Source organism: Drosophila subpulchrella, chromosome 2R, assembly GCF_014743375.2.
Source record: "Drosophila subpulchrella strain 33 F10 #4 breed RU33 chromosome 2R, RU_Dsub_v1.1 Primary Assembly, whole genome shotgun sequence".
Taxonomy (NCBI): Eukaryota; Metazoa; Arthropoda; class Insecta; order Diptera; family Drosophilidae; genus Drosophila; species Drosophila subpulchrella.
Window position 1 is genome coordinate 19565580 of NC_050611.1, and position 26320 is coordinate 19591899.

Here is a 26320-nt window from a genome sequence, read left to right on the forward strand (position 1 = left end):
CGGGAACTCGTTATGGTTGCCAGTGGGCCTCGCTCAACGCTTGATATATTATGCTGCTGGTTTGCCGGAGCTCTTTGTTTTGCGGGGGCATAAAATAATTACGCGGCCTACCGCAAAATTCATTTTGCCAGCGGAGGAAGAAAAAATATAAAAAAAAGAAAGCCCTGCAAAGTTAAGTTGGTTAAGGGGATATAAGTGCATTTTAAAGAGAACAGAGAACCTAAAGGAATTTGCACTTCGATTTATCGATTGCCCCGGGCGCACAGGAATTCAATTTGAAATGGCATATCCGAAAACAAATGACTGCCTAATGAGTTGCCCACTTAGCATAATAATTGAATGGAAGCTGCCTTAATATGCAAAGTGTTGCCTACTTTTGCGGGCCAGTTTGCCCGGAATGCCATTTGTTGGGGGGGGGGGGGGCTCAACCGGAAGGGGGGGCAGGGGAAAAGGGGGCAGGGCAGGTGGACCGCCCGCTAGTCAGCTGCTCGGAAAGTGCAGCCCATGCCATGCGCAGGCCTTCAGTTGCAGGAAAGGCCTTTTCAACCCGCCGCAGCCAGTGCAGGGTTAAGCTTGCAGCGAGTAGCTGTAAAACGAGTTCGCCCACTCCCTCCCCCTTCCCCCAACCACCACCCACTCCCCTGCCCTTTATCAAGCAATCAATATTGCCGCCAGCTTTTGAGCGTAAATGAACGTAAAAGCTCTCGCCTGACTTGCAAAGCTTTTCGGTTGGCACAGACCACATGACTGGACTCGTGAGCGGAAATGGCAAAAGTGCTCAATCGGCAGGAGAGCCGAATCCCAAAAGCTGAGAGGATGAGTGGCTTGGCTTAGTGCCGAAAGCCGACCGACTGAGAGCTAAGTACTTAAAGCTCAAAGCATCATGAGTTATGTTCTTTGCTTAGTTGGGAAAGATTAAATGAGATTTTAGACTAGTGACGAAGGCAATGTAAGGGAGAGAAAGGGGTTAAATAAAATTATTTATAGAAGAGACTGAAAAAATGTCTTATAGCTTACAGGAAGTCTTCATAAGTGAGATTATCCTACTAATAATGTGAGAAATATGCGTTTTGTAAGGAAAGGCAACTCATTTTGAAAGGATTTCTGCCCTTACATTGAATATTGGAGGGTGAACTTATAATATTGAACTAAAATTGAAATTAAAGAGACTGAAAATGTGTCTTATAGTTAGAGAAAGTCTTCATAACTGAGATTTCACTAGTAAATATTTGAAATAATACGTTTTGTAAGGAAACGCAACTCATTTTGAAAGAAGTTCGGACTGTACTTTGCTTATTTAAGGGTGAACATATTTTATTGAAACAAAGTTAAACTTAAAGCATGTTAAGTGCTTAAATATAACAAGATAAGAATGACAAAACTAAGGTTATGGATGATATAAGAGTAGTATTAGGTGCCTTTTGCTCCTTTTTGTAATATTTTGCTGCACAGAAGAATAATAATTATAATAGTAACTAAATAATAATAACTTATAGTAATAACTAAATAATCTTCACGGAAGTTAAAAGATCTGTAGACTAACAGAATTAACATGGATATAAACTGGAATGAACCGAACATAATTTTACTGGATTCTGTGTTTAAATGTTTTTAGATGAATGTAACTAAAGTCACTTCAAGGAACTGAAGAGACTTTGAAATGTAGAAAAATTAAATGGAAATAAAAAAAAATATCTTAAGATGGTATGATAGATATAAATTTCTATAAAACCCAGTAACAGAGTGCCAGAACGTGAAAGATGAAGCAGTTGCGAATCGTTCTAGATCCCAATGATGAACTTAAAGCATGTTAAGTGCTTGAATGTAATAAGATAAGGATGACAAAACTAAGTTTATAGATGATATATATATATATGATATATTAGGTGTATTTTGCTCCTTTTTGTAATAATTTGATCAAATAAGTATAACTAAATAATCTTCAAGGAAGTTAAACGATCTGTAGACTAACATAATTATCAAGGAAATTAACAGGAATGATCCGAACATAATTTTACTAGATTCAGTGCTTAGATGTTTTTGGATAAATGTAACTAAAGTCACTTAAAGGAACTGAAAAGACTTTTAAATGTAGAGAAATTATATAGAAATAATATACCATCTTAAGATGGTAAGCAGCTGCGAATCGTTCTAGATCCCAATGAATGGGACACTGGTTTACTGGGAAACCCTAAGTACCGAGGGCCGAAAGTTGAGCCCCCAAAGTGCCGAAAATTGAGTGAAAGCTGAGCTGCCGAGTGAAGAGCCGAGTGCCGAGTGTCGAGCCACGGTGCGGATGAGCAACGTGCTGTGCTGCTGAGTGGCCTCGTGCCTCGTGGTCGCAAAAGCTCCGCAGGCGCGAACAGTTGTACACGCAACGCTCCAGCCGACGAGCCGAGTTACGGACCGAAAAAAACAGGAACTGAAGCGAGCAGAACGCGTCGCGAGTCGCACAGAAAAAAAAAGAAAGTTTTTGGCACAGCAAATGATAAAAAAAATTGTGTAGTGGGCAGCGAGCCAGAGCCAAGCGAATTGGGATCGAGCCAGGATACGCAAAATCCACACACGAACACCCATATCATTCATAGAGATTCGCGAAAGAAAATCCCATTCGTGGCGCGAACGCGTGTGCTGTGGATAGCAAAAAAAAAAAGAGGATATATAGATGGAAATTCCATTCCTTGACCGCAAAAGGATGTAGATAAAACGGGGAATGTCGACCATTTCATTATTGTGCCTTTACCTGTAAACGTGTCTGTGTCTGTGTGAAAATAATAGCTTAAATCGAGAGTGCCAGTGCAATTTTTCAAACCCTGCATCCCCAACGTTTGGCAGCAGCTGAAGGAAAAGCAGCAGCAGCAGAGGAAAAGCTGAAAACCAGAGCAGCAGCATAAAATCAATAATTTTTGCTTAAGCAGCCGCAGCAGCCGAAAAAAAATCCTTCGCAGCAAACATTAACTAGCAACAACAGAGGACAACGACGAAAAACAACAACATTTCTTTTTATAGCACGTCGTCCTGCCTGTCTGTGTGTGTGTGTGTGTGTGTGGGGAAAGTTCCTGCGTCTGCTCCCCTTTCTCCCAGTGAGAATGTGTGAGTGTGTGCGGTGGGCCAGAAGGTTACACTCCCGTTAGCATTTGCATTAAGCAGACAGCGCTAAGAATCAGGAAGCAGCGCCCAACGAAGAAAGCACAAGTTTTCCCCCGTGGAAAAGTCAAAAGTAACGGGGAAGCGCAGTCTATTATTGTATTACAACAACACACACACACACAGCTGCGGGCAGCTCAAATTACATAAATAGCAGCCAGGCAGCACTAAGCCCAAGTACAACGAACTGCAAAACTGCAAAACTGCGATACTGCAACATTGCAACATTGCCACATTGCGATTGCAGCAACATTAGCTCCTAAAGACCCAGCCGAGAGACCCAGAAACCTATGGACAATGCCTATGTCTACTACAAGGTATTGTACTTGTAACGCCCACCGGAAACAGTCACCCAATCATCCAGTCAGTCAGTCAGACAACTGCGGCAACTGAGACCCACGAAAAAAACAGAAACAGCAAACCAACAGCGTATCATCATCCAGTCATCAAAACAGCTCAGCTCGAAATGTCATTACTCATCATCAGGCACACAAGAACCTTCAACTTCATTCAAAAGTCAATCAGCCAAAAGGCAACTCGCATAACAAACCAACCAAAGCGGGCCCAAACCAAAGCGACGAAATGCATCTAACCGAAATGTCTGTGGGTGGAAATTCCCGGGGTGGTTATGGTACTTTATAATGGGCGTAGTGTAAATCAATGGGTTGGCTGCCCCATCAGTAGGCGCTGCAAGGCACCCAGACACCGAAAGCCATTTAAATGTCCTGTCAAGGCGTAACATGAGCAACTCCCAAAGGGGGGCAGAGATTGAGGGAAAACTAAAGAAAATGCAAAGAGAGAGGGAAAGGCTATAAAAAACTGCGCACAGAGAAAAATATGTCCTGTAAAAGAAGTTTCAATAGGAATAGAAATCAGAACAAAGAGGGAAACTATCGTACATATTATAAAAGATGCTTAGCACATCAATACAAATTCACTAAATACTTGGTAAATGGAATTTTTAAAACGTTCTGTTTTTTTTGGTTTGTAAAAGTTACTATTTTAAATATTTTTAAAAATATTTTAATGGTAAATCAAATATTTGCAGCTTAATACTTAAGTATTCTTTGCTAATTTGATAGTTTAGATGAATAAATCTTAGGAAATTAAATATTTTTAGAAATATTTTGATGGAAAATCAAATATTTGAAGCTTAATACTTAAGTATTCTTAACTAATTTGATACTTGAGATGAATAAATCTTAGGAACTTAAATATTTTTAGAAGTATTTTAATGGTAAATCAAATATTTGAAGCTTAATACTTAAGTATTCATTGCCAATTTGATACTTTAGATAAATAAATCTTGGTAATATTCTTATAAGGAAATCGAATATTTGCCAAAAAAAGAGTGACCCCAAAGTTCTTAACTTTTTCCCCATGTTCAGCAACTAGCACGCAAAACAAACAAAACTGGTTAAACTTCTTCTGTTTAGCCTGTCCTTTTGTGGCCTCGAGTTGCAAATTAAATTTCACACATACAGTGGCACATATCAGCACACTCACACACACACACTGACAGACTAACAGACTTTCTGGCTAACATGCACACACACTAATGCCCAAATGCTGGCTAAAAAGGGGAAAGCGCATTGCCTGCTTTTCTGCGTAATTAGTGAAATTCGGCAACAGGGCTTGCAGAAAAGTGCAAGAAGCATAGACAGCACAGGCGCAAATATATAACCTTAACACCCTCGCCCCCCCCTAAGCCTTAACCCTTTGGCATCCATGCTCATTAACTGAAAGGCCCACCGAAATTCAACAAAAAGCGAGAACCGACAGGGATGCACTTCATAATGTGTCACTTGAAATACATTTCCATCAGGCACGTGCGTGGAGGCGAAAGATGGGACAGCAACTGACAATGGGTTAAAGTGGGGAGGGGGGTTAAGGGGGTTTGGGATAGATGTTAGGGGTGATGGTTAGTGGAGGGCAGACAGGACACAATGGGGAAAAGGACTCTGTCTGGCCTTGCTCACACACAAAAAAAGGGAAAAACACATGCACAAACGAAACGAAACGTGAACGTGATGATTTGTCATGATTAACGCGAGGCAAAAGGGGGTTCCCCATTGAAAAGCGGGACTTCCCCTCGACCACTTTAATTTTTTTTGCCTTCTCTTTGTTTGCTCACATGTCAATGTCGGCGGGGGGGGTGGGGTGCAGTCTTTCTCTCTCTCTCTTCTTTCTTCTCCCTGTCTCCCTCTTTCTCTCGCTTTCCCTGAAGGAGTCATAAAAGTTGAAATTGTTTTCCCCCCCGCAGCTGTATGCTTTATTTTCAGTTTGCAATACTCCTTTTTATGTGTTTGTTTTTGAATTTTATGATTTGTGCTGGGCACGCAACAAACGAAAATAGCAACAAAACGTTTGAAAAGCCAGAAAATACACTCTGCTACATGTATTCGGCACTTAACACACTTTACACACACACACACACACTCACCCACCCACTCGGCTTTTGATTTCGCCTCTTACTTTGGCTTTGTTCTCCCTCTCTCTCTCTCTCTCTCTTTCTCTGCCTCTTTCTCGCTCTCTCTCTTTGTCTCTGTAGCCCCTTCTCTTTCCTTTGTAGTCGCACACAAATACACGTGACGTATACGTAACCTTGTAACCAAAATGTTGTTATTTCGGTTCGCCATTTCCATGTGTTTGTGTGGGTGAGCAAAAGTTCTTGGCATTATTTTAAGTGTTCTGCTCACCTGTGCTCTCTTTCTCGCGCCCCTCTTTTCTCCCTCTCTCTTCTCCGCATCGTTTTCCAAATTTATACTAATCTTTGTTTTACTCCGAGCCTTAAAATATGTAAATGTGTGTTTTGTGTCTTAATGTTGTTTGTGTAACCGTTTAATTCTAGTATATAGCATAGTTTTCCACACTCGCTTTGTACTTTGATTTTATTTAATGACCCCACCACACTCTCACACACACACACACACACACACACCCTCATACACACTCACACAATGTTTGTTAAACTTTAAACTTAGCATTTTGAACGGAACGCTGATTTTTGAACTCCTTTTTCTTACTGTTCTTACATAATCAAAAAGTAATATATAACATTTAACCAACACACCAAAGAGCAAAAAACCTTAGAAATCAAGATACAAAATCAAGATATCAAAAATCAGTAATCAGAAAGCAAAATCCCAACTGAAATGATCAGATACGAATTAACAACCATTAGTGAACTGTGATCTGTTTAGCATACAAGAATAATTCTTTTGTCATTTTATTGCCAAAAGATGCAGATGATTTTTTCACGAAACCTATCGATTGTAATGGCTCCACTAATTGGCTTCATGAACCAAAATTAAATCCACACAAAACGTAGGCAAGCAGTCTTGACTGATAAATAACCAAAATCAAGCTACTCAATTAATGAATTCAAAATATATATTTGTTTCCAGAATTGATCTTTTTTAATTACATCAAAAAAAAACATATATTTTGTTGTTGTTCTAAAAGCAATCACCCAAAAAAAAAAAAGTAAACCAAAAAAAAACAATTGAAGAAATGCAATGACAAATATGAAAACAAATTTGTTTACCAAGAATCGAAAAAAAAACGTATGCAACTATTTACAATATGCTTTTGTAATATTTTCGCACGATACCAAAAAAAATAATATCAAAATAAATATAACTAACAAGAAAAGACCAAAGGGAAAGCAATAACCAATTGATTAATACTTCGAGTAGACGGAAGGAAGGAAAGAAAGGAAAAGAAGAAGAAAGCGAATCTTTCATTTACTGACAACTCTTTGACGATAAAATGATAAAACAATTACGACGTGTATATATATCCACAATATGGCTAACAAACATATGAATATATACTCTACCTCTCTGTTTCTGTCTCTGTTACTCCCACTCACTCTCTCTTCCTCTCTGTCTCTCTCTCTCTCTCTCTCTCTGTCTCTGTCGCTCTTTATATATATACGAATATCAGCAACTACAACTATATATATATGAATATGTTACTCTGCAGTATGTTGTTTTTGATATTGATTGCGTTATATTCCGCTTACGACAGACCGAGACCCCAAAAAAAAACCCCCGATCTTCCGACCCACACCCCTCAAAAAATATAAAGAAAAACCCAGATTCCAAGCCCTTCTCAAGGCCGAAAAATAGGCAACAATTGTTGCCGTGTCGTTGCACCTGACTTACACACATGCACATGTGTCTGTGTGCACATATGGATGTGTGCTCGTGTTTGTGTATGATATATTACTTTTTGGTTTTTGTAAATATCGGACTTACCAACTAATCTTAAGAACGTTGACCGGATCCACTCGAATTCGAACTCGAAACTCTCACACAACACGCAATGCAACAACTACAACACTCTGTTCATGATGGGTTCCACTCGCACACTCTCTCACACACACACACACACAGTTCTGACCCTCTCTCACCCACACAAGTACACTGGAGAAAACACTCTCTACGAAGAAAGGATTAAGAAAAGATACTCTGCTCTGTCTGACACACACAACTTGCGTTCTTTCCATCTCTCTCTCTCTCTATAAGTCTCTTTGTAACCGTCTCTCTCTCTAACTCAAACTCAAACTCTGACTGTCTCTTTCACACACACTCTCTCTATCTCTCTCTTTCACTGTCTGTCTAAACAACTATATGAATATATATTTTGTTTGTTTTCTCCAACACACCGAACCAAATTATTTAACAAATATACTTTTGCACGTTATTTCTATAATGCATCTGAACTATATATTGTTATACGAATATTTATGTTTCTTTTCTGCGTACAAACAAGATACCAAAAGCAAATTGTACAAAACAAAAAATACCGAAATACCAAAAATACCAAAAATACCCAAAAATATACCCGAGAAATACGAAATCAGAATCCGAGTTGCATTTGTATGCCACGATGATCACACGAACCAAGTCAAAACAGCGAAAAAAAGAGAAGCATCGACACACACAGATATGAAACACACATACAGGGACATACATACACACTCTCAGCCACAAAGATACAGCCATCCACACATAAATAGATACAAAAACCAGCGACATCCTCGTGGCTGTCAACCAAGTGACACACATTTCATGTTGCGCCTCCTCTCCGCCCCCCAAAACCAAAACCACACCCCCTTTTCTCGCACACACATTAAACTCACACACACACACACACACACACACACTCACAATTACGCCCAACCCCCCGCCCTTGTTGAACTTTTTTTGGGTGCCAACAAGAGCCGTTGAAAGTGCCTCAGAACTAACTATATAACTAACCATATAAAGCCAAACGAAAGTTAACCAATGGAAAAAGAAAAAACCGAAAAGAGAACCAAACAGTACCGAAAAATCATAACTCATAATCAACAAATCTCATTCTATTACAAAACCCTATTGTAAATTAAGCGCAAAAAGTGTAAAAAAGTCGAACAAGCAAAGATATATATATAGAAACTGAAGAACTTGTAGAAAAACAACAAAAAATAATGATAACAAGAACTAAGCAAATTAAACACGTTTCAAATATGGGGCCAGAATAGTCCGTAAGTGTTTCGGGTAAAAATCGCATTCGCTAAATGTTAAATGTAAGCCAATTCAGGAATTTCTATATGCAAAACCACCTCTATAAATGTATATAGATAGCTAATGTTTGTTAAGCCACGATCATGATCATGAAAGCAAAAGCAAAAACCGCCAAAAGCAGCGTGAGCGAAATCGCATCGAAGCCGGAGACTAAAAACAGATAACACCAGACCCAATAATAACAACAGACCCAAAAGAGAGAGCACTCTCTATGTAGACACCACAGATATATCAGATAAAACAGAAACCAGAAATAAATAAAAATCAAAAAAACCAACCAACCAAAACCCAACCACCAGTCAGTCAGTCAGTCACAGCAGTTACAGCAACCAACCATTTGAAATCGCCCCGTTTCAGATGTACAATACCTACACGGGCGCCAGCGGAAGCAGTCCCCCATTGCCGGACATTATTGGGCAGTACTACGGGCCGGGTGGTCTGGGTCCGGGCCCCCTGTCCTACGGCTCGGGCAATGGTTACGCCCCAGCGGGCTACGATCTGTACGGACCCTCGACCTCGCAGGCAGCCGTGGGGGGTTACGGACTGTACGATCCCCAGATCTATGGACCGTGTCAGACCTCACCGATCCGAAGAAGGCGTTACAGTATTGCCGGCCTACCCTCGGCCACCATGTATAATGATGTCTATGGCTATCCTGCACCTCCTTTGCAACAGACCAGCTCTTCGAATATAGTAAATCTACTGAACGAGGCCCACAAGTCAATATCGCGCAGTTCGCAGATCCTAAATCTTACGAATCAGGCCCGTCAGCTGGGTCAGCTGGTGACGACGCCCCTGGGCGGTCCCGTGGGCATGGGCCTGGGTCGAGTGGTCTCCAGCTATCCCACCCTGCATCCGGGGGATACTTCGCCGCCCTACCTCAACGACAACCTAATGCAAATGTCCACAAGCTTCTCGTCGCAGCCCAATATGTACTTCCAGCCGCAGGGGCAGCAGCAGGTGCAGCAAGTCCTTCCCAGTCAACTGACGGCGGCCCAAAGTGCGGCTGCAGCGGCAGCCCGACTGCGACCGGCCTACTCCGTGACGAATCTGGTGTCCAACTATCCAACTACCAACTATGGCAGCTGCAAGTACGGGGGCTATGGTAATCCCTACCAAAGCGATTTGGGCTATGGCAATCCACTGGCCCCCTTCCAGCAGCGCCAACTGATGGCCCACCAATCGCTGCATGCCTCCAATCCCGCCATTTCGCAGTATTACCAGAATCAGGGATTGGGATCGGGAGCATCGGCGGCGGCTTTGGCCTACAATCTGCAGCAACAGTTCGCGGGAACGCAGCACTATGGAGGCGGATCTCAGGGCCCACCGTTGGGACACTCGCACATCCAGGCATCGGTGCAACAGCAGATGCATCCGCAGTATCAGTACCATGTGCATCAGCATCAGAATCACCTGCAGACACATCCACTGGCGGCGTTGGCCAATACAAGTGGACCATTTGGTGGAACGCTCGCTAGCAGTGCCCGGGATTATGTGGATGGACTGCATCATGCGGCCCACTCACATACGCATCCGCATACGCATCCGCATTCGCATCCGCACCACACCACGCATCATTCGCATCACACGGCATATCCGCACTCGCATTCGCACCATCAGCAGCAGCAGCCGCATCAAGCCCACCATCATCACCATCTGCCATACTCGAAACTAGACTTAGATTACCCGAAACTGCCGCAAGAGCATAAGCGACAAGTAAGTTTTAAATTTGACGTAGACACGCTATCCCTAGACTCCTAAAGATACCATCCCCATTTCTGAAATCTAACCACCACCCCAACATCGAAATTCGCCACCATCGAAAAATCGAAAAATCTAAAAGATCATCAATCAGCATCCTATAAATATATATAACAATCAGAGAACGATCGAATCCAATTGGAAGGTCCTACCGTCTATATAGCTATACGCAGTTATACCTTATAGACGGCTGGCCGATCTGCATTTAACGCTTTCCTCTGCATCAACCGTGTTCTCGCGTAGGGAGAAGATAAGACACCAAGTATTATACATACAATATACAACATATATGATAATAAAGTGGAATACTCTTAGTAGTTCTAGGCTAAGAAAAGTTCGCAATGGAGAATTTGGAGGAGGAGAACTATTGTTTCATGTGCCATTTTAAAGTAGCAACAGTAAAAGCGAAACAAAAAGCGAAAATACCTTAAAGTTACTTCGATTTTTTATTTGACCATTTTGAATTTAAGTTCTTTGCATAGAGCACTCAGGGCATAGAGAAAACCGAAGGCCGAATTCGGCTGAGAATTCAAATTGTTGTGGATGTTTTTTTGGAAATTGTAGAACCTTGCTCTTGACTCTCAAAAGTAAAAGACTGTATATAAAACTAAATGAGATTTACTCACAAATAACAACAATTTATATATACACAAAAAGAGAAATGCGAAATGATAAGCGAATAACATTTACTTTAAACTTGTCTCGCCTGTGAAAGTTGCAAGTTTTGCGAAAAACGAAAAAACAAAAAAGAAAAAACAAAAACGAAGCTTAAAATTTATTAAATCAAAACCTATAGAGTAACTCGTACTTAGTATGAACATTCGACAACTTAGCCAATTGTTAGTGCAGCACAGACACACACTCTATCTATAACTAAGCATTAAAGAATAAGTAACAAACCCTTGCATGGTCATAGTATTTCCACGCCATCAAGGACCTCCTCCTATACCCAACCTACTAACTACCTAACTAACCAGAGCCTAATCCAATTATAACTTTCACTCTCGCATTAGTGGGCATAAGTTGCATAGAGACATTATTTACTTAACTTAACTTTCTTCCGCCTCCACTATTGTAACACTAAGTTTAAACTCTCCCAAAAGCCTTCCCCAGCAAAAGCAAATGCAAGAGTTATAAACGAACTAGCGTGTGATTAGCAATGAAGGTCAATTATGAACGAAAACATGGAAATTTATATGTGCAATCTATAACCGAATAGGTCAGAATCGAATGGGATCGCATCGGATCGACCTGTTTGAATTAGTTTTTGTGTGTCTGAGACAACAAGCAAAGTGAAACGAAGAAGCATTCAAAATGTGTCTATGCGAATATTATATTGTATTATTATGTATTCGACTGTATTTCGTATTCGAAGAAGCGCTTTATACACTCATAAATCGGTAGTCATCGATAAGTATACAAAATATATAGAACGCTATACCCCTAAACCTCTGGCAAACGTTTCGTTCAGTTTTATGCCCCAAGGAAACCAAAATTTACTCGAAACTCACATTGAATGCATGCTAAACTACGGAATACTTTTGAGTAGTTAATATCTTTTGGTCGGACTATCGATTATAAATTGCTAACTTGTTTTTTGTGCTTAAAAATCGAAATTACGCATAGATATTTCTCAAAGAAAGTAAAAATTCTTGTTAAAGTAGTGTTTAAATATATACTAGATGAATTGATACGGGAAAGTGAATCGGAAGTTACTTTAATTTTGCCTAGTCGTAGTTGGTAGTTCGAGAACCCCTAAAATATGCAGCAATCGTAAAACAAAACATAAAACAGAAATTGTGTTCATAGATAAACTCTTTTTCAATTGTTTATATATATATATAAATATATGTACATCAATGAATGTGAGCGTAACCGAAAGATAAAAAGCTTATCACTAGCCAATTCGAAAGACAGCACTCTGTGCGAGCGTGTGAATAGATAAATAGATACAAAGATACAAAGATACTATCCACTAGCTTTTCCTACTTCTGTTCTTGTTGCTCAGCCAAACTTGATTCTCCTCTCCGACTCAGTTTGATTTGTAACCTTTTTCTACAAGACGACGAACAGAACAATGAGGCATTTGAATATTGATATAAGATATACACATTATACATAACTCTCTATATACTTGTATTGTATTTGAATAATTATGGTTAATATTCTGATTATACGCATATACATTTATGATCCCATGGGATGTACTATTTATACAATGATTTAACTGTAAACCTAATTAAGATTGCATTCAGACTTAATTCCGACAAGCAAGAATATTCTCGAAATCTGTTAAACTTAACTTAAGCTGTAAGCATTATAAAATGGAAACTTTTCGAAAGCAAACAATAAAATTACATACGAAAACCGAACGTCGAACATCGTACCGAAAAAGCAACTAAAAACCAAAACAATAACTAATTCAGAAAACCCCACTTTCCGAACCCCCAAAAGAAACCATCAGACATACACCAAAACAGACCATCCATCAACACGATAATACTGAAAAGGACACCCAACGAGGGCGGTTAGGATAAGAGGAGTACCAAACTAAACCCTATATCTGGGATTTGGGGGGCCCCAGACATTATCCATCCACCAACTCTCATTCTCTACAAAGCGTAAGCTCGCTGTCCGCACCTCTTAATCGCTCATTTCACACTCAGTTGCAACAGCAAATGATACTTTGAGACAACAAGCAGACCACGAACACCAACCAATCACCAAGCATTTGTAGTCCTGGCTATGGATCACTATCAGTTCCCGGCCCAGGCAACCCCATGTGTGGCAACACTTTCTGATCTAATTCTATCTGTACTTGTTCCTTTCCAACCAACCCAAAAATACGACCACCCAACTCCCATCCGTAATGTCCCTCAGCTGGACGAATTCCGTCTTGAAATACAGAGAAGGGATCAAGAGATCCTGGCGATGGCGGCCAAAATGAAAACCCTCGAGGAGCAGCACCAGGTAAATTCAAAACGCTAGCGCCCAAGTTTGTCGTTTGCACAGTAAAGTAATTCCCGTCAGGACTACCAGCGGCACATAGCGGTGCTCAAGGAGTCGCTATGTGCCAAAGAGGAGCACTACAACATGCTGCAGACGGACGTCGAGGAGATGCGCGCCCGCCTTGAGGAGAAGAACCGCCTGATCGAGAAGAAGACCCAGGGCACCCTGCAGACTGTTCAGGAGCGCAATCGCCTCACCAGCGAGCTCACCGAGCTCAAGGACCACATGGACATCAAGGACCGCAAGATCAGCGTGCTGCAGCGCAAGGTTAGACTGCCTATCCCCTTCCTTTCTTTATCCACTCCTAGAAAACTAAGGTAGTACCGAAATGCGGGTCTTGACCATTAAGACAATGAGAAAGGAAACCACTTACTTTACTAATTTGATAAATGTTTTAAAATCCTCTTTCTGAATAGATCACAAATATTTGTTCTGTTAAACGAAAGACAGCCTTTTAATTTTTTTAAATAATTTTTTTTTTATATACCAAAATATTATTTCTTTTGTGGGGTTTTTATAAAAATGTATATACCAGAGAGTATAAGTAAAGTCAGGTTCTAAAAAATACAAAGCCTTTTAACAAAAGTTTGCTTAAAATAGCTAATACGTCCTTGACTTTAAAAACCATAACAATTTTGAAGAAAGGTAGAACCTACTTTTAATCACTTAAAAAATGAGCTTACAATCTCACCAGATAAGCATTGCTTACTTAGCTACGATAGCCAGGTCATCAGAGTTTCTCAGAAAATAAGACTCACCCAGAGTTTAGGCAATCGTCACTCCGGGTACTCTCTCCTCAACCCCCGCTCTCTTCCACTAGATCGAGAACCTGGAGGATCTCCTCAAGGAGAAGGACAACCAGGTGGACATGGCGCGGGCCCGTCTGTCAGCCATGCAGGCCCACCACAGCAGCTCCGAGGGGGCCCTGACCAGCCTAGAGGAGGCCATCGGCGACAAGGAGAAGCAGATGGCCCAGCTGCGGGATCAGCGGGATCGTGCCGAGCACGAGAAGCAGGAGGAGCGGGATCTCCATGAGCGCGAGGTGGCCGACTACAAAATCAAGCTGCGGGCCGCCGAGAGTGAGGTGGAGAAGCTGCAGACGCGTTTGGAGCGAGCGGTCACCGAGCGGGAACGGCTGGAGATCAAGCTGGAGGCCTCGCAGAGCGAACTGGGCAAGTCGAAGGCCGAGCTGGAGAAGGCCACCTGCGAAATGGGCCGGAGCAGCGCCGACTGGGAGTCCACCAAGCAGAGAATCGCCCGTTTGGAACTGGAGAACGAGCGGCTGAAACACGATCTGGAACGTTCGCAGGTACTCGTGCATTATGACCAGTTCCCCAGACCTTACCCTAATAACTTATCATCAGTCTATTCGTATGTATGTTTGCGCTGTGTACATATAATCGAGAGACTTGCATACATACTGCTATCGATAATCTATGAACCCATATGCATACACATATCTATGTGCTATCTGTATCTACATTTATATCTATATATATCTATATCTGAATATGTATTTACATGTACACATTACGCATCCCAACTACCCAACTACAACAACAATAATAATAACTACAACAACCAATCAACCTAAAAAAAACTCACCCAACATATAAACCAAATATAGATGCAGCTAGAAGAACAGACCACACTACACAAAGTAAGCCCAAAAATCCGAATTCCAAACTTCCAATTACCAACTAGATTGCATAATATCGAGTATTGTAGTTTTCGAGTAATATGTTTGAAGAATCCCATCATGTATCATGAGTATGGTATTAATTTTGTGGTATGAAATATAAATGTAGAAGTAAAGTAACTCATTGATTTTGATTTTTAAAGATCTCAATAGTTGATCGAAAACAAGTCGAATATCGCTATTATGCAACAACGCACCTTTTATGTATCGCCAACACATATATATATGTATCGTATATATCGCATATCGTACCATGTGACTAGCACTCGTTACCCAAAACACGTATAACCTTTGTTCGCCTGCCCTGAACTGAACTCTCATTCGCCATTTAGAGCCAGCAGGCTGAAGTCTTACTTAGCCAACACCGACCACCCACCACCACCAACGATTTCAGATCCGATAGAGCCCTGACATATTGCGCACTTAGATACTTAGACAGGATTAGCAGCACTCGCCTAGTTGGGTTTTGATTTAATCGCTGTGCAGACAAACGGAGGTGTGAATAAGTTGAATTGCCGCCGAACATGCATACATACGTATAAGCGTGTCCTAAGATTAAGATATAACTATGTTCGTATCGTACTCTTGCAGAATGTACAAAAGTTAATGTTCGAAACGGGCAAGATATCGGTAAGTCGGCCAAAGCCGCTGACCCAGCCTAACATAGTCCACCAAACGCAATAGCAGCCCAATTATAAATTACAAAATCGAATTTAGAGAACCAAGCGTCAAATGCACCCAAATGCACAGCAAATTGTATAAGCGAAAAATATCTGTCCAAATCTCATTGAATCATTCGCAGCTTCATGGATTGGATCCATTGTAAACAGCTTGCCTGCTGGACTCATCCCAACATCATCCGTTCATCCGTATTCGAGACCATCATCATTTGTAACACACATTTGCTAATGCCTTAAACTGCTTTCGATTGTTGTTTTGCACTTGTTATCCCAACCAAACCCATTGTGGTCAACCAACTAATTTGAATGTTTCCCGTTTCGCCGAAAGACAACGTTTGGCAGGACCACGATGACCACGTCCCAGGAACTGGATCGAGCCCAGGAGAGGGCCGATAAGGCCTCGGCCGAACTGCGACGCACCCAGGCCGAACTGAGAGTCACACAGGTATGGTCCAAGAGCTTCCCCATTTGCCTGCAAACCGAGACAGCCATATACATATATCAATATGCATATCTGAATGCTCTTTTAGTTAGCTTTACATATATTATTTACGTATAATTTATGTATAAATCGAACTCCGAAATCGCAATTGCAAGTGCAATTCTCATATACGACTATCTCTGTGTGTATATGTATATACGAGTGCTAAACTTTCTATAATATATATATATATATATACCTATATCTCGGTGTGCGTGTGCTTTGTTGATGGACCAAAACTTTCGCCTGGCTATGAGGAGATTTCTTCGCACCCACACTGAACACAAGCAAGGGACCCACTACCACCACCCACCTGTCTATAACTCTCTCTCAGCTGCAACATGCCATCCCAACTACACACAACCCGAGCACCAAACACGCAGAGTCCTTTTTACGGGGCTAGGGACTATAAAGTTTTTAAACTCCTTTTGATTTTGCTTCTTTCGTAACTTTATCCTTAACGTAACCGTAAATGTATTAGTAAACTGTAAATGTAATCGTAATTGTAAAGAACTTTATTGCGAATACCACCGTTGAGACAATGTATACTAAAACCAAACTCTATCTAAACCGTTGTGCTTACATTCATTCTCTAAATATAGGGCGAAACTGAAAAACGTTTTGTGAGTAAACCGCTTCCAAACAATCAATCAATCAAACAAGTTTTTAGTAAAGCAACTAACCGTAATTGAATTCGATCGCAAACTTGAACTGCATCTGACTATGCCAAAGTAATCCAAAGAAAACCCAAAAAAAAAAAAGATAACCAAAGCTAGTTGCAATCTGTCACTTGTTCAATTTAATGTAACTTGCATTGCCTGATGTACTAACATTGCCATACCAGCATATACATACCCATACAGACATGCTTATAAATATAGCATACATACATACATACCAACATCGATTGACCTTGTACGATATTGCCTCGAGCTCATCTGTCACACTTCCGGTGTAGTCCGAAAAAAAATGAAAATAAACCTGCCCCGAAAACCGGATGCAAGCAAAGTATGACAAAGTATCCTTAGCTCCCGGAGCGTTTCCCTTGGACTTTCACCCACACACTGACACGTACCAGGACTTAAGGAAGCCGAAAGTTGCCCATTATATCCCCAGCTAATTGACTTACTCACTCGCTCTCACAAAAACATTGACACCCACACATCCGCTAGCTTTTCTAACGCACACTTTGCCTTACTTTGCTCTCGCACTTTCTCTAATTTCCCCTAATTTTCCTCTTGCACTAATGAGCCATCTGTGGTTGTCTACTCCATCGCGAACTCATTCTCAAATGACCGCCATGTGCCCCATAAGAAGTTGGTCCAGTGCTTTTAGTCCGTCTGTCTTAACCCATTAACGAGTAATACCCTTTCTTTTTAATTGTTCCATTACTTAGTACTTGGCCTTTTGTATACTTGGTTAACATTTTTATATGTGTTTTGAAATCTTCTTGTGAGTATGTTTCATTAGAGTTTCTTTTTTGTCAGTCTGTTTTCAATATAACCTAAAGTTTCCATTACCTGTACCTATACCCTATTTATATTATTAACTTTTTTTTTTAAACAAATTTAAAATTCTTTTAATGTTGCTAAACCATTCCAAAGGTTTATACCTCCTTCGCATTTTTCTTTCACTCACTTTTGTTTAACTTTTTCACAAACGTCTCCCCTTCTTTAAGTCTAAACGAAACCCTTCTTAAGATACCAACATAAGCTATATTTTCATCTAGCAAACTTTTCCATCAGTGTTCGCCATTATAAGTAGTCCGTGCACTACTAAACGAAACTCCACTAACGAAACTCCAGTATCTCCATGTACATATGCTCTGCTTCTACTAGCGAACACTGTAATACATCCATAAACCAATTCCTTTAAAAGCTGTATCCTCCAAACTATCCGCCATCCTCTTTCTTTCGATCCCTGTGCTATATCTCTCTCAATGTCAGCCTCTCGCTCGCAGCATAAATCGCTCTCTATCGCTCGCTAGACGTTGTGATCGTGTTCGTAATCGTTATCGTAATTTAAGTACTATTTGTCGTTATATTTGTCGTTTGTCACCTTAACCTCTATTTCGTGTCTACTAATCAGTCAGACATTCAGTCAGTCAGTCAGTCGAATCAGTCATTTAAGAACCTTTGTCCCACATAATGGCCTGTAAATAATATCCGTTATCCGACATCCACTCTACCCCCCCGACAACATGATAAACCCTTCGATTCCACGATCGAATGATAATGAAAACCGACAAAACCGAAAACCGAAACCAACCGAAAACAGTCGGATGCGGAGAGAGCACGTGAAGAGGCGGCCGCCCTGCAGGAGAAACTGGAGAAGAGCCAGGGCGAGGTGTACCGACTCAAGGCGAAGCTGGAGAATGCCCAGGGCGAGCAGGAGAGTCTGCGCCAGGAGCTGGAGAAGGCGCAGAGCGGTGTCTCTCGCATCCACGCCGATCGCGATCGGGTAGGCAAAACCGTTTAGCTATAGGCTTTCCAACCAAAACGAAACCCCCCCCCCACCCAACCATCCTCACTCACTCACCCAAAAACCACCATCCGTTGCACAGGCCTTCTCCGAGGTGGAAAAGATCAAGGAGGAGATGGAGCGCACCCAGGCCACGTTGGGCAAGTCGCAGCTGCAGCACGAGAAACTGCAGAATTCGCTGGACAAGGCCCAGAACGAGGTCGATCATCTGCAGGATAAGCTGGACAAGATGGGCACGGAGAACCGTCGCCTGGTCCTCGAGAAGGAGAAGCTCACCTACGACTACGACAACCTGCAGTCGCAACTGGACAAGGCCTTGGGCCAGGCGGCCAGGATGCAGAAGGAGCGCGAGACCCTCTCGTTGGACACGGATCGCATACGCGAGAAGCTGGAGAAGACGCAGGTATGCCCGGGTCCCAATCCCAACCCCCCCAGAACCACCTACACCCCACAAACACACACTCTGAACCACACACCCATCTTCGAGACTAGCTAACCGAAAATCTGTGACTGTAAACGTAACTGTGTTGTGCTAACCCCCCAAAAGAGATAAACTATAGACTAACATACCACCGAAACCTCGCTTAGATCGATGTGATTGCTATTGCTTAACCCCAAATAACCCAAACCCCATAACACGCCTTGTATATAACTAAAACTATTTATCCCTAACATATATCTCTACGTATGCGTAACTATCTTTCGACCATAACACCCCACAACACTCACAATAAAAACACACAACTACGAAATACCAGGTGCAACTGGGTCGCATCCAGAAGGAGCGGGATCAATTCTCCGACGAGCTGGAGACGCTCAAGGAGCGCTCGGAATCGGCGCAGACCCTCTTGATGAAGGCCGCCCGCGATCGGGAGGCAATGCAAACGGATCTGGAAGTCCTGAAGGAGCGCTACGAGAAGTCCCATGCCATTCAGCAGAAACTCCAGGTAATTGACAACCAAGCCCCCCCCCCCATCGAACGCAAATTCTTCAGGTACATCCCTCCTCTTGGAGAAAACGAAACCCCAAAACAATTGGCTATCACCCAAACCCTACTAAACTCTATACTAAAATACATTGTCTGTACTGCATATATTGTTTGAAAACCGCATGAGAACTGAACTGAAAAACCAGAACAATTGGCTGTTTGTGTAAAACTGTAGCTGTGTGCCATTAGAAAATGGAATTTGTAGATATAACCCATATATTATTAATTCCTTTGCAGATGGAGCGTGACGATGCGGTCACCGAGGTGGAGATCCTCAAGGAGAAGCTGGACAAGGCACTGTATGCCAGCCAAAAGCTGATCGACGAGAAGGACACCTCCAACAAGGAGTTCGAGAAGATGCTGGAGAAGTACGATCGGGCCCAGAACGAGATATACCGCCTGCAGTCCCGCTGCGATACGGCCGAGGCGGATCGAGCTCGCCTGGAGGTGGAGGCGGAACGATCCGGGCTGGCAGCCGGCAAGGCTCGCGAGGATCTGCGCAAGCTGCAGGACGAGAGCACACGGCTGCAGGAGGCCTGCGATCGGGCGGCGCTCCAGCTGAGCCGCGCCAAGGAGTGCGAGGATAATGCGCGCAGCGAGCTGGAGCACAGTCGCGATCGCTTCGACAAGCTGCAAACGGACATCCGCCGGGCCCAGGGCGAGAAGGATCACTTCCAGTCGGAGCTGGAGCGAGTCACCTACGAGCTGGAGCGTGCCCATGCCGCCCAGACCAAGGCTGGTGCCAGCGTGGAGGCGGCCAAGGAGGAGGCGGCCCACTATGCCGTCGAGCTGGAGAAGATGCGCGATCGGTACGAGAAGAGCCAGGTGGAGTTGCGCAAGCTCCAGGACACGGACACGTTTGGCCGGGAGACCCGACGTCTCAAGGAGGAGAACGAGCGGCTGCGCGAGAAGCTGGACAAGACGCTCATGGAACTGGAGACCATACGCGGCAAGTCGCAGTACGAGTCGGAGTCCTTCGAGAAGTACAAGGACAAGTACGAGAAGATCGAGAACGAAGTGCAGAACATGGAGTCGAAGCTGCACGAGACCAGTCTCCAGCTGGAGCTGTCCAAGGGCGAGGTGGCCAAGATGCTGGCCATGCAGGACAAGCAGCGATCCGAACTGGAGAGGGCACACATCGAGCGGGAGAAGGCGCGGGACAAGCACGAGAAGCTGCTGAAGGAGGTCGATCGTTTGCGCCTGCAACAGTCCTCGGTGAGCCCCGGCGATCCGGTCCGAGCGTCGACGTCCTCATCCGCCGCTCTGTCCGCTGGCGAGCGGCAGGAGATCGACCGCCTGCGGGATCGCCTCGAGAAGGCGCTGCAGTCGCGCGACGCCACCGAGCTGGAGGCCGGTCGCTTGGCCAAGGAACTGGAGAAGGCGCAAATGCATCTGGCCAAGCAGCAGGAGAACACCGAGTCCACGCGCATCGAGTTCGAGCGCATGGGCGCCGAGCTGGGACGCCTCCACGATCGCCTCGAGAAGGCGGAGGCCGAGCGGGAGGCGCTGCGTCAGTCCAGCCGAGGTGGCGCCACCGCAGCTGCCCCCCATCCACAGCTGGAGAAGCATGTCCAGAAGCTGGAGTCCGATGTCAAGCAGCTGGCGGTGGAGCGGGAACAACTGGTGCTGCAGCTGGAGAAGAGCCAGGAGATCCTTATGAACTTCCAGAAGGAGCTGCAGAACGCCGAGGTGGAGCTGCAAAAGACGCGCGAAGAGAATCGCAAGTTGCGCAATGGCCACCAAGTACCACCCGCCGCTGCCCCTGCCGCAACACCCGGAGCCTCTCCCGCCGAGATTCAGGCCATGCAGAAGGAGATCCAGACGCTGCAGCAGAAGCTGCAGGAGTCGGAGCGTGCCCTCCAGGCAGCTGGTCCCCAGCAGGCTCAGGCCGCAGCGGCGGCCCAAGGAGCGAGTCGCGAGGAGATCGAGCACTGGCGCAAGGTCATCGAGCAGGAGAAAGGACGCGCCGACATGGCCGACAAGGCCGCCCAGGAGATGCACAAGCGCATTCAGGTGAGGATCAGGTTGATGTACTTGCCACACAAGGTCACACTGAGCACCAAGAGACTTTTATCTTTAACACAACTTAACATTCTGATACTTTCCAACACATTTAATCACATTTTTTATGTCAATATGTAAGTATTTAAAATTATCATTTGGTAGTTAGATCATTATGGGTTATGCGTTTGAAATTGTAAACATTACTTTTGAATGAGTGTTGAGTTACACATGTTGTAAAACATAAATGAACTTCCTAGCTAATATGGCAATGAACTTTAACCCCTAGCTTATGGACCAACACATCAAGGATCAGCACGCCCAGATGCAAAAGATGCAGCAGCAGATGCAACAGCAGCAGCAGCAGGCGGCGCAGCAGCAACAGTCCGCAGCAAGTGCCGGCGGAGCGGACGCCAAGGAGATGGAGAAGGTCAGGGGCGAGCTCCAGGCAGCCTGCACCGAGCGGGATCGCTTCCAGCAGCAGCTGGAACTCCTGGTCACAGAGCTGGAAAAGAGCAAGGTGGGCTACCTATTTAGCATTAAATGGTAATAACCCCTTACTAACTGAGTAAACCCATCCCAGATGTCCAACCAGGAGCAAGCGAAGCAACTGCAGACCGCGCAGCAACAAGTGCAGCAACTGCAGCAACAGGTACAACAGCTGCAACAGCAGATGCAACAACTGCAGCAGGCCGCCAGTGCGGGTGCAGGCGCCACCGATGTGCAGCGCCAGCAGCTGGAGCAGCAACAGAAGCAACTGGAGGAGGTGCGCAAGCAGATCGACAACCAGGCCAAGGCCACCGAGGGCGAGCGCAAGATTATCGACGAGCAGCGCAAGCAGATCGACGCCAAGCGCAAGGACATCGAGGACAAGGAGAAGAAGATGACCGAGTTCGATGTCCAGCTGCGCAAGCGCAAGGAGCAGATGGACCAGCTGGAGAAGTCCCTCCAGACGCAAGGAGGCGGAGCGGCGGCCGCCGGCGAGCTCAACAAGAAGCTCATGGACACGCAGCGACAGTTGGAAGCGTAAGTGTTTAAAAATGTGGCGTTTCAATTTTGTGGCGCCCCCGGGTGGATAGACGTACATACATGAAGAAAAAACTAGATTTTGACTTGCGCTTAAAATGTAACCATTTTTAGTGGCTATAAAAAATCCCAAAATGGTCAGATATTAACAAAATGTGATGTTCAAAAATCAATTTACCTTCTCAAAAAGCTGCTAAAAGTTGTCCCATCACTGCCTCAATTACAAAAATTCAGTATTAATATCCTATGTTTATACGCCACACTTTCTAATAAGTTGATAAAAGCTTCTAATATTTTATAACCCTTCCTATTAATTATTATGTACAATATTTCCTTCAATTTAGATGCGTCAAAGAGCTGCAGAACACAAAGGAGGAGCACAAGAAGGCGGCAACCGAAACGGAGCGTTTGCTGCAATTGGTACAAATGTCTCAGGAGGAGCAGAATGCCAAGGAGAAGACCATCATGGATTTGCAACAGTAAGTTATAGACTAACCTTTGATATACCTCTTGAACACAGCCTTACGTACTTATGTTTTACCATTTTTAGAGCCTTAAAGATCGCTCAAGCCAAAGTCAAACAAGCACAAACGCAGCAACAGCAGCAGCAGGATGTAAGTTCATAGAAACCTAAGGAGTAGCTTAGATATACCTAAATCCTTTCCATATCCCATTTTAGGCTGGGCCAGCTGGCTTCTTGAAGAGCTTTTTCTAAACAGTGCCCCTGGAAAACCAAAGATTCACACATCTTCAGATGCAGATGAGGCAAAAGGAATACACCCGTACTATTTACCCAAAGCGATAATGGAAAACCAAAAACAGCAAGAAATTATCAAAAGCACTGTCTACTATTTTGTATACTACCGATGCCGATACCAATACCAACTATGCAGTATTTCTACGACTCACACATACACTCGATACACACACAAACTCAGACAGACACACACATACACACACACATTTGTAAATGACACCATGTAAATGCAATGCGAAATGCAAATTATTTGATATTTATGTGTATTGTGTAATTAGGTTGCCGCTATACTCAAATTGTGGATGCATTTAAAAGTCAGCTCGTATAGCGTACTTTGTAAACTCTTTAACTCTCTCTAACTCACTAACTCAATCCTTTTTCGAACTCAAACTCGAACTCAACTTAAAGTTTATCGTTAGTCAAGACACCTTCTAAGCCCCACTTTCCCCTTGAGAGCTTTCTGTCCTTCACTTTCTCTCTGTCGGTCGGAGCTGCGGAACGTAGACTACGTCCTCGGGCACTGCATCCCCCCATCAATCCAATAATATTACCCCTATGACCCACCCATCCCCCCATCAGGCATTAGTTTACCCACTGCGCGAATGTGATGAAATCGAAACAAGAAGGAAAGCAAAGGAGTAATTGCATTACAATTGATGAAAAAGCAACTTTGGACCCAAAGTGCAGCATGTACTTACAATTATCGAGGATATATATATGCTAGCCTCTGTTATAGTTAGTTAAACATGAAAATCGGCTTATCATACACCCACACTATCACACTGTACATAAAGCATTGGCATCAGACTCATAACGGAAAAGTATAGATACAGATACGGATACAATATGTAGAGCAATAAATGATAAACCACAGATAATGCAAATATGATATAGATACGAGTACCATATGTAAAATTAATACGATTAAAGAAATTATATTGCCTAGCCTTTAGCCGTGTACCAAAGAACTATCGATATAGACCCCGAAAAGAGAACGGAGAACACTACCTACCATTCGTATCAGCTATTATGGATATTATCGATAAAAATAAACTCGAACATCAACTACAAACAAGTGCAATCTCTATTTTAATTAGTTAAATCTACACGATATCCCCACGTTCCTTAGCCCCAGACTAAATAGATCGAGTCCAGTACGCAAGCTTTACCCAAGTCAGCTGTGAATGCGCATTAGTACGATTACTTATAGTAGATCGATAGTTCCACTCTAGTCAAGGGTCGCTCGTACGTTGCTTTTGGTTTAGATAAAGTGCGGAGTGTTATTGTTATCAGACATAAATGACCTATACCCATATAATGCATATTTACATAGCTATTCAGGAATAGTTGCAAAGATGTGTACAAATTATAGAGTACCATATTTGACTAGCAGGAAGTTAGTGTTTTCAATTTTGTTCATTATAATTTAGAAGAAGGTAAACATTTAGAAGAGGAATCGTATGGAGGAGCTATCACTGCCAGTGTAAGCAAGAATAATGATAGAATGGAATTTCAAAGTTCGTTTAATCATAGGGCTTATCATTAGACCTCATTTGACTTTCGGTTACTGTAGAAAACCAACCACGAAGACATTCAGCAAAAGACGAAGCTAAATACACAACACAATCATATCATACGAGCCTATATCATAGCCCCAAGAACGAAAGGATAGTAGACCCTAGAGGAAAACTCTTTAGCGCTTTAAATTATCCTCAGATCTTTCCACACATAATAGAAAGGATCGATTATTCAATTGATAGAGACCCTCCACCACTTAGGTAATCGATTAACGACCAACTAAATTACGATAGAGCTGCACTCTTTGCTTTGATTTCAGTTTTGCGATCGTTCGATTTGTGTACATAAGTTAGGGTCCTCCTTTTCGCCCCTCTTGCGCCAAAAAAGTTCCCCAACAAGTTCCTATACCAGGAACCTCGGGTTTTACGGTGCAGCTGAAGGGTAGGAAACAATACGAGTTCGCGAGTCAAGTAAAATTTAGTAACATCTTCATGTTCGACAGAAGTGTACATAAGTGTCTAGTTATGTAAGCATAACAGAAACTGTATTATATATGAAAGTTTACTATATACGTTACAATGTAATCATCAATCTATATGCAGACCATTGAGAACACGAGAACAATTAACTATCGACAAATCAAACCGAACAAACTTCACCGTAGAACACGAAACTCTGGCTACAAGAGCTAAATGATAAAATTACACACCACGTTGACAATACAACAACCCACAAAAACACGTTAAACACTAAACAACCCTTTTTGATCACACCCACACAATGACGATCCATTAACGCTAGATGGAAGCCAACATATCCGAATCAAGATAGCGAAAATCTCATGTTAACTGGGGACAAACCAGATATCATAAATGTATCTGTATGAACCGACATTTTCAAATCGATTTCCTAACGCTTCGAGTTGATTTCTTGGTCACTTGGTCCCTCAGTCACTTTCACCTTCGATCTCCGATCTCGATCTCGATTTCCAGTTATAGAAGATGAAACGTTTGCCTTTAACTACTTAACTTAACTTACCACGTATCGTATTGTTAGCCTAGATAGTCTCAATTACAGCAGCAGCAGCAGTGACGAACAAACTGAGAATAAGAACATGAACTAACGGTCTATCTACTTATAGTATTTGCCGTAAACACTTTAATCATATTATCCCCGCCGTCGTGTACCCTACTTACAAA

At 43.1% G+C, this 26320-nt stretch overlaps 1 protein-coding gene across 21 annotated transcripts in view; it reads left to right on the plus strand.

Annotated features, from left to right (window-relative positions):
* Positions 1-23699, plus strand: part of LOC119550916 (plectin) — a 36557-nt gene extending 12858 nt beyond the window's left edge. For 4 of the 21 annotated variants that reach the window (XM_037859908.1, XM_037859919.1, XM_037859909.1 and 1 more), the window contains 15 exons: positions 13362-13451; positions 13512-13757; positions 14311-14799; positions 15781-15819; positions 16198-16314; positions 16953-16973; positions 18628-18810; positions 18914-19234; positions 19590-19778; positions 20057-21832; positions 22110-22340; positions 22404-22846; positions 23191-23325; positions 23397-23460; positions 23526-23699. In XM_037859908.1, the coding sequence (XP_037715836.1) occupies positions 13362-13451; positions 13512-13757; positions 14311-14799; positions 15781-15819; positions 16198-16314; positions 16953-16973; positions 18628-18810; positions 18914-19234; positions 19590-19778; positions 20057-21832; positions 22110-22340; positions 22404-22846; positions 23191-23325; positions 23397-23460; positions 23526-23561 (4380 nt within the window). In that variant the 3' untranslated portion in view covers positions 23562-23699. Of the gene's footprint in view, positions 1-2368; positions 3465-9077; positions 10437-13361; positions 13452-13511; positions 13758-14310; positions 14806-15117; positions 15151-15780; positions 15820-16197; positions 16315-16952; positions 16974-18627; positions 18811-18913; positions 19235-19589; positions 19779-20056; positions 21833-22109; positions 22341-22403; positions 22847-23190; positions 23326-23396; positions 23461-23525 lie in introns of those variants that run through there. The other 17 variants (XM_037859913.1, XM_037859922.1, XM_037859916.1 and 14 more) reach the window with 14 other exon arrangements.
* The last annotated feature ends 2621 nt before the right edge of the window (positions 23700-26320 follow it).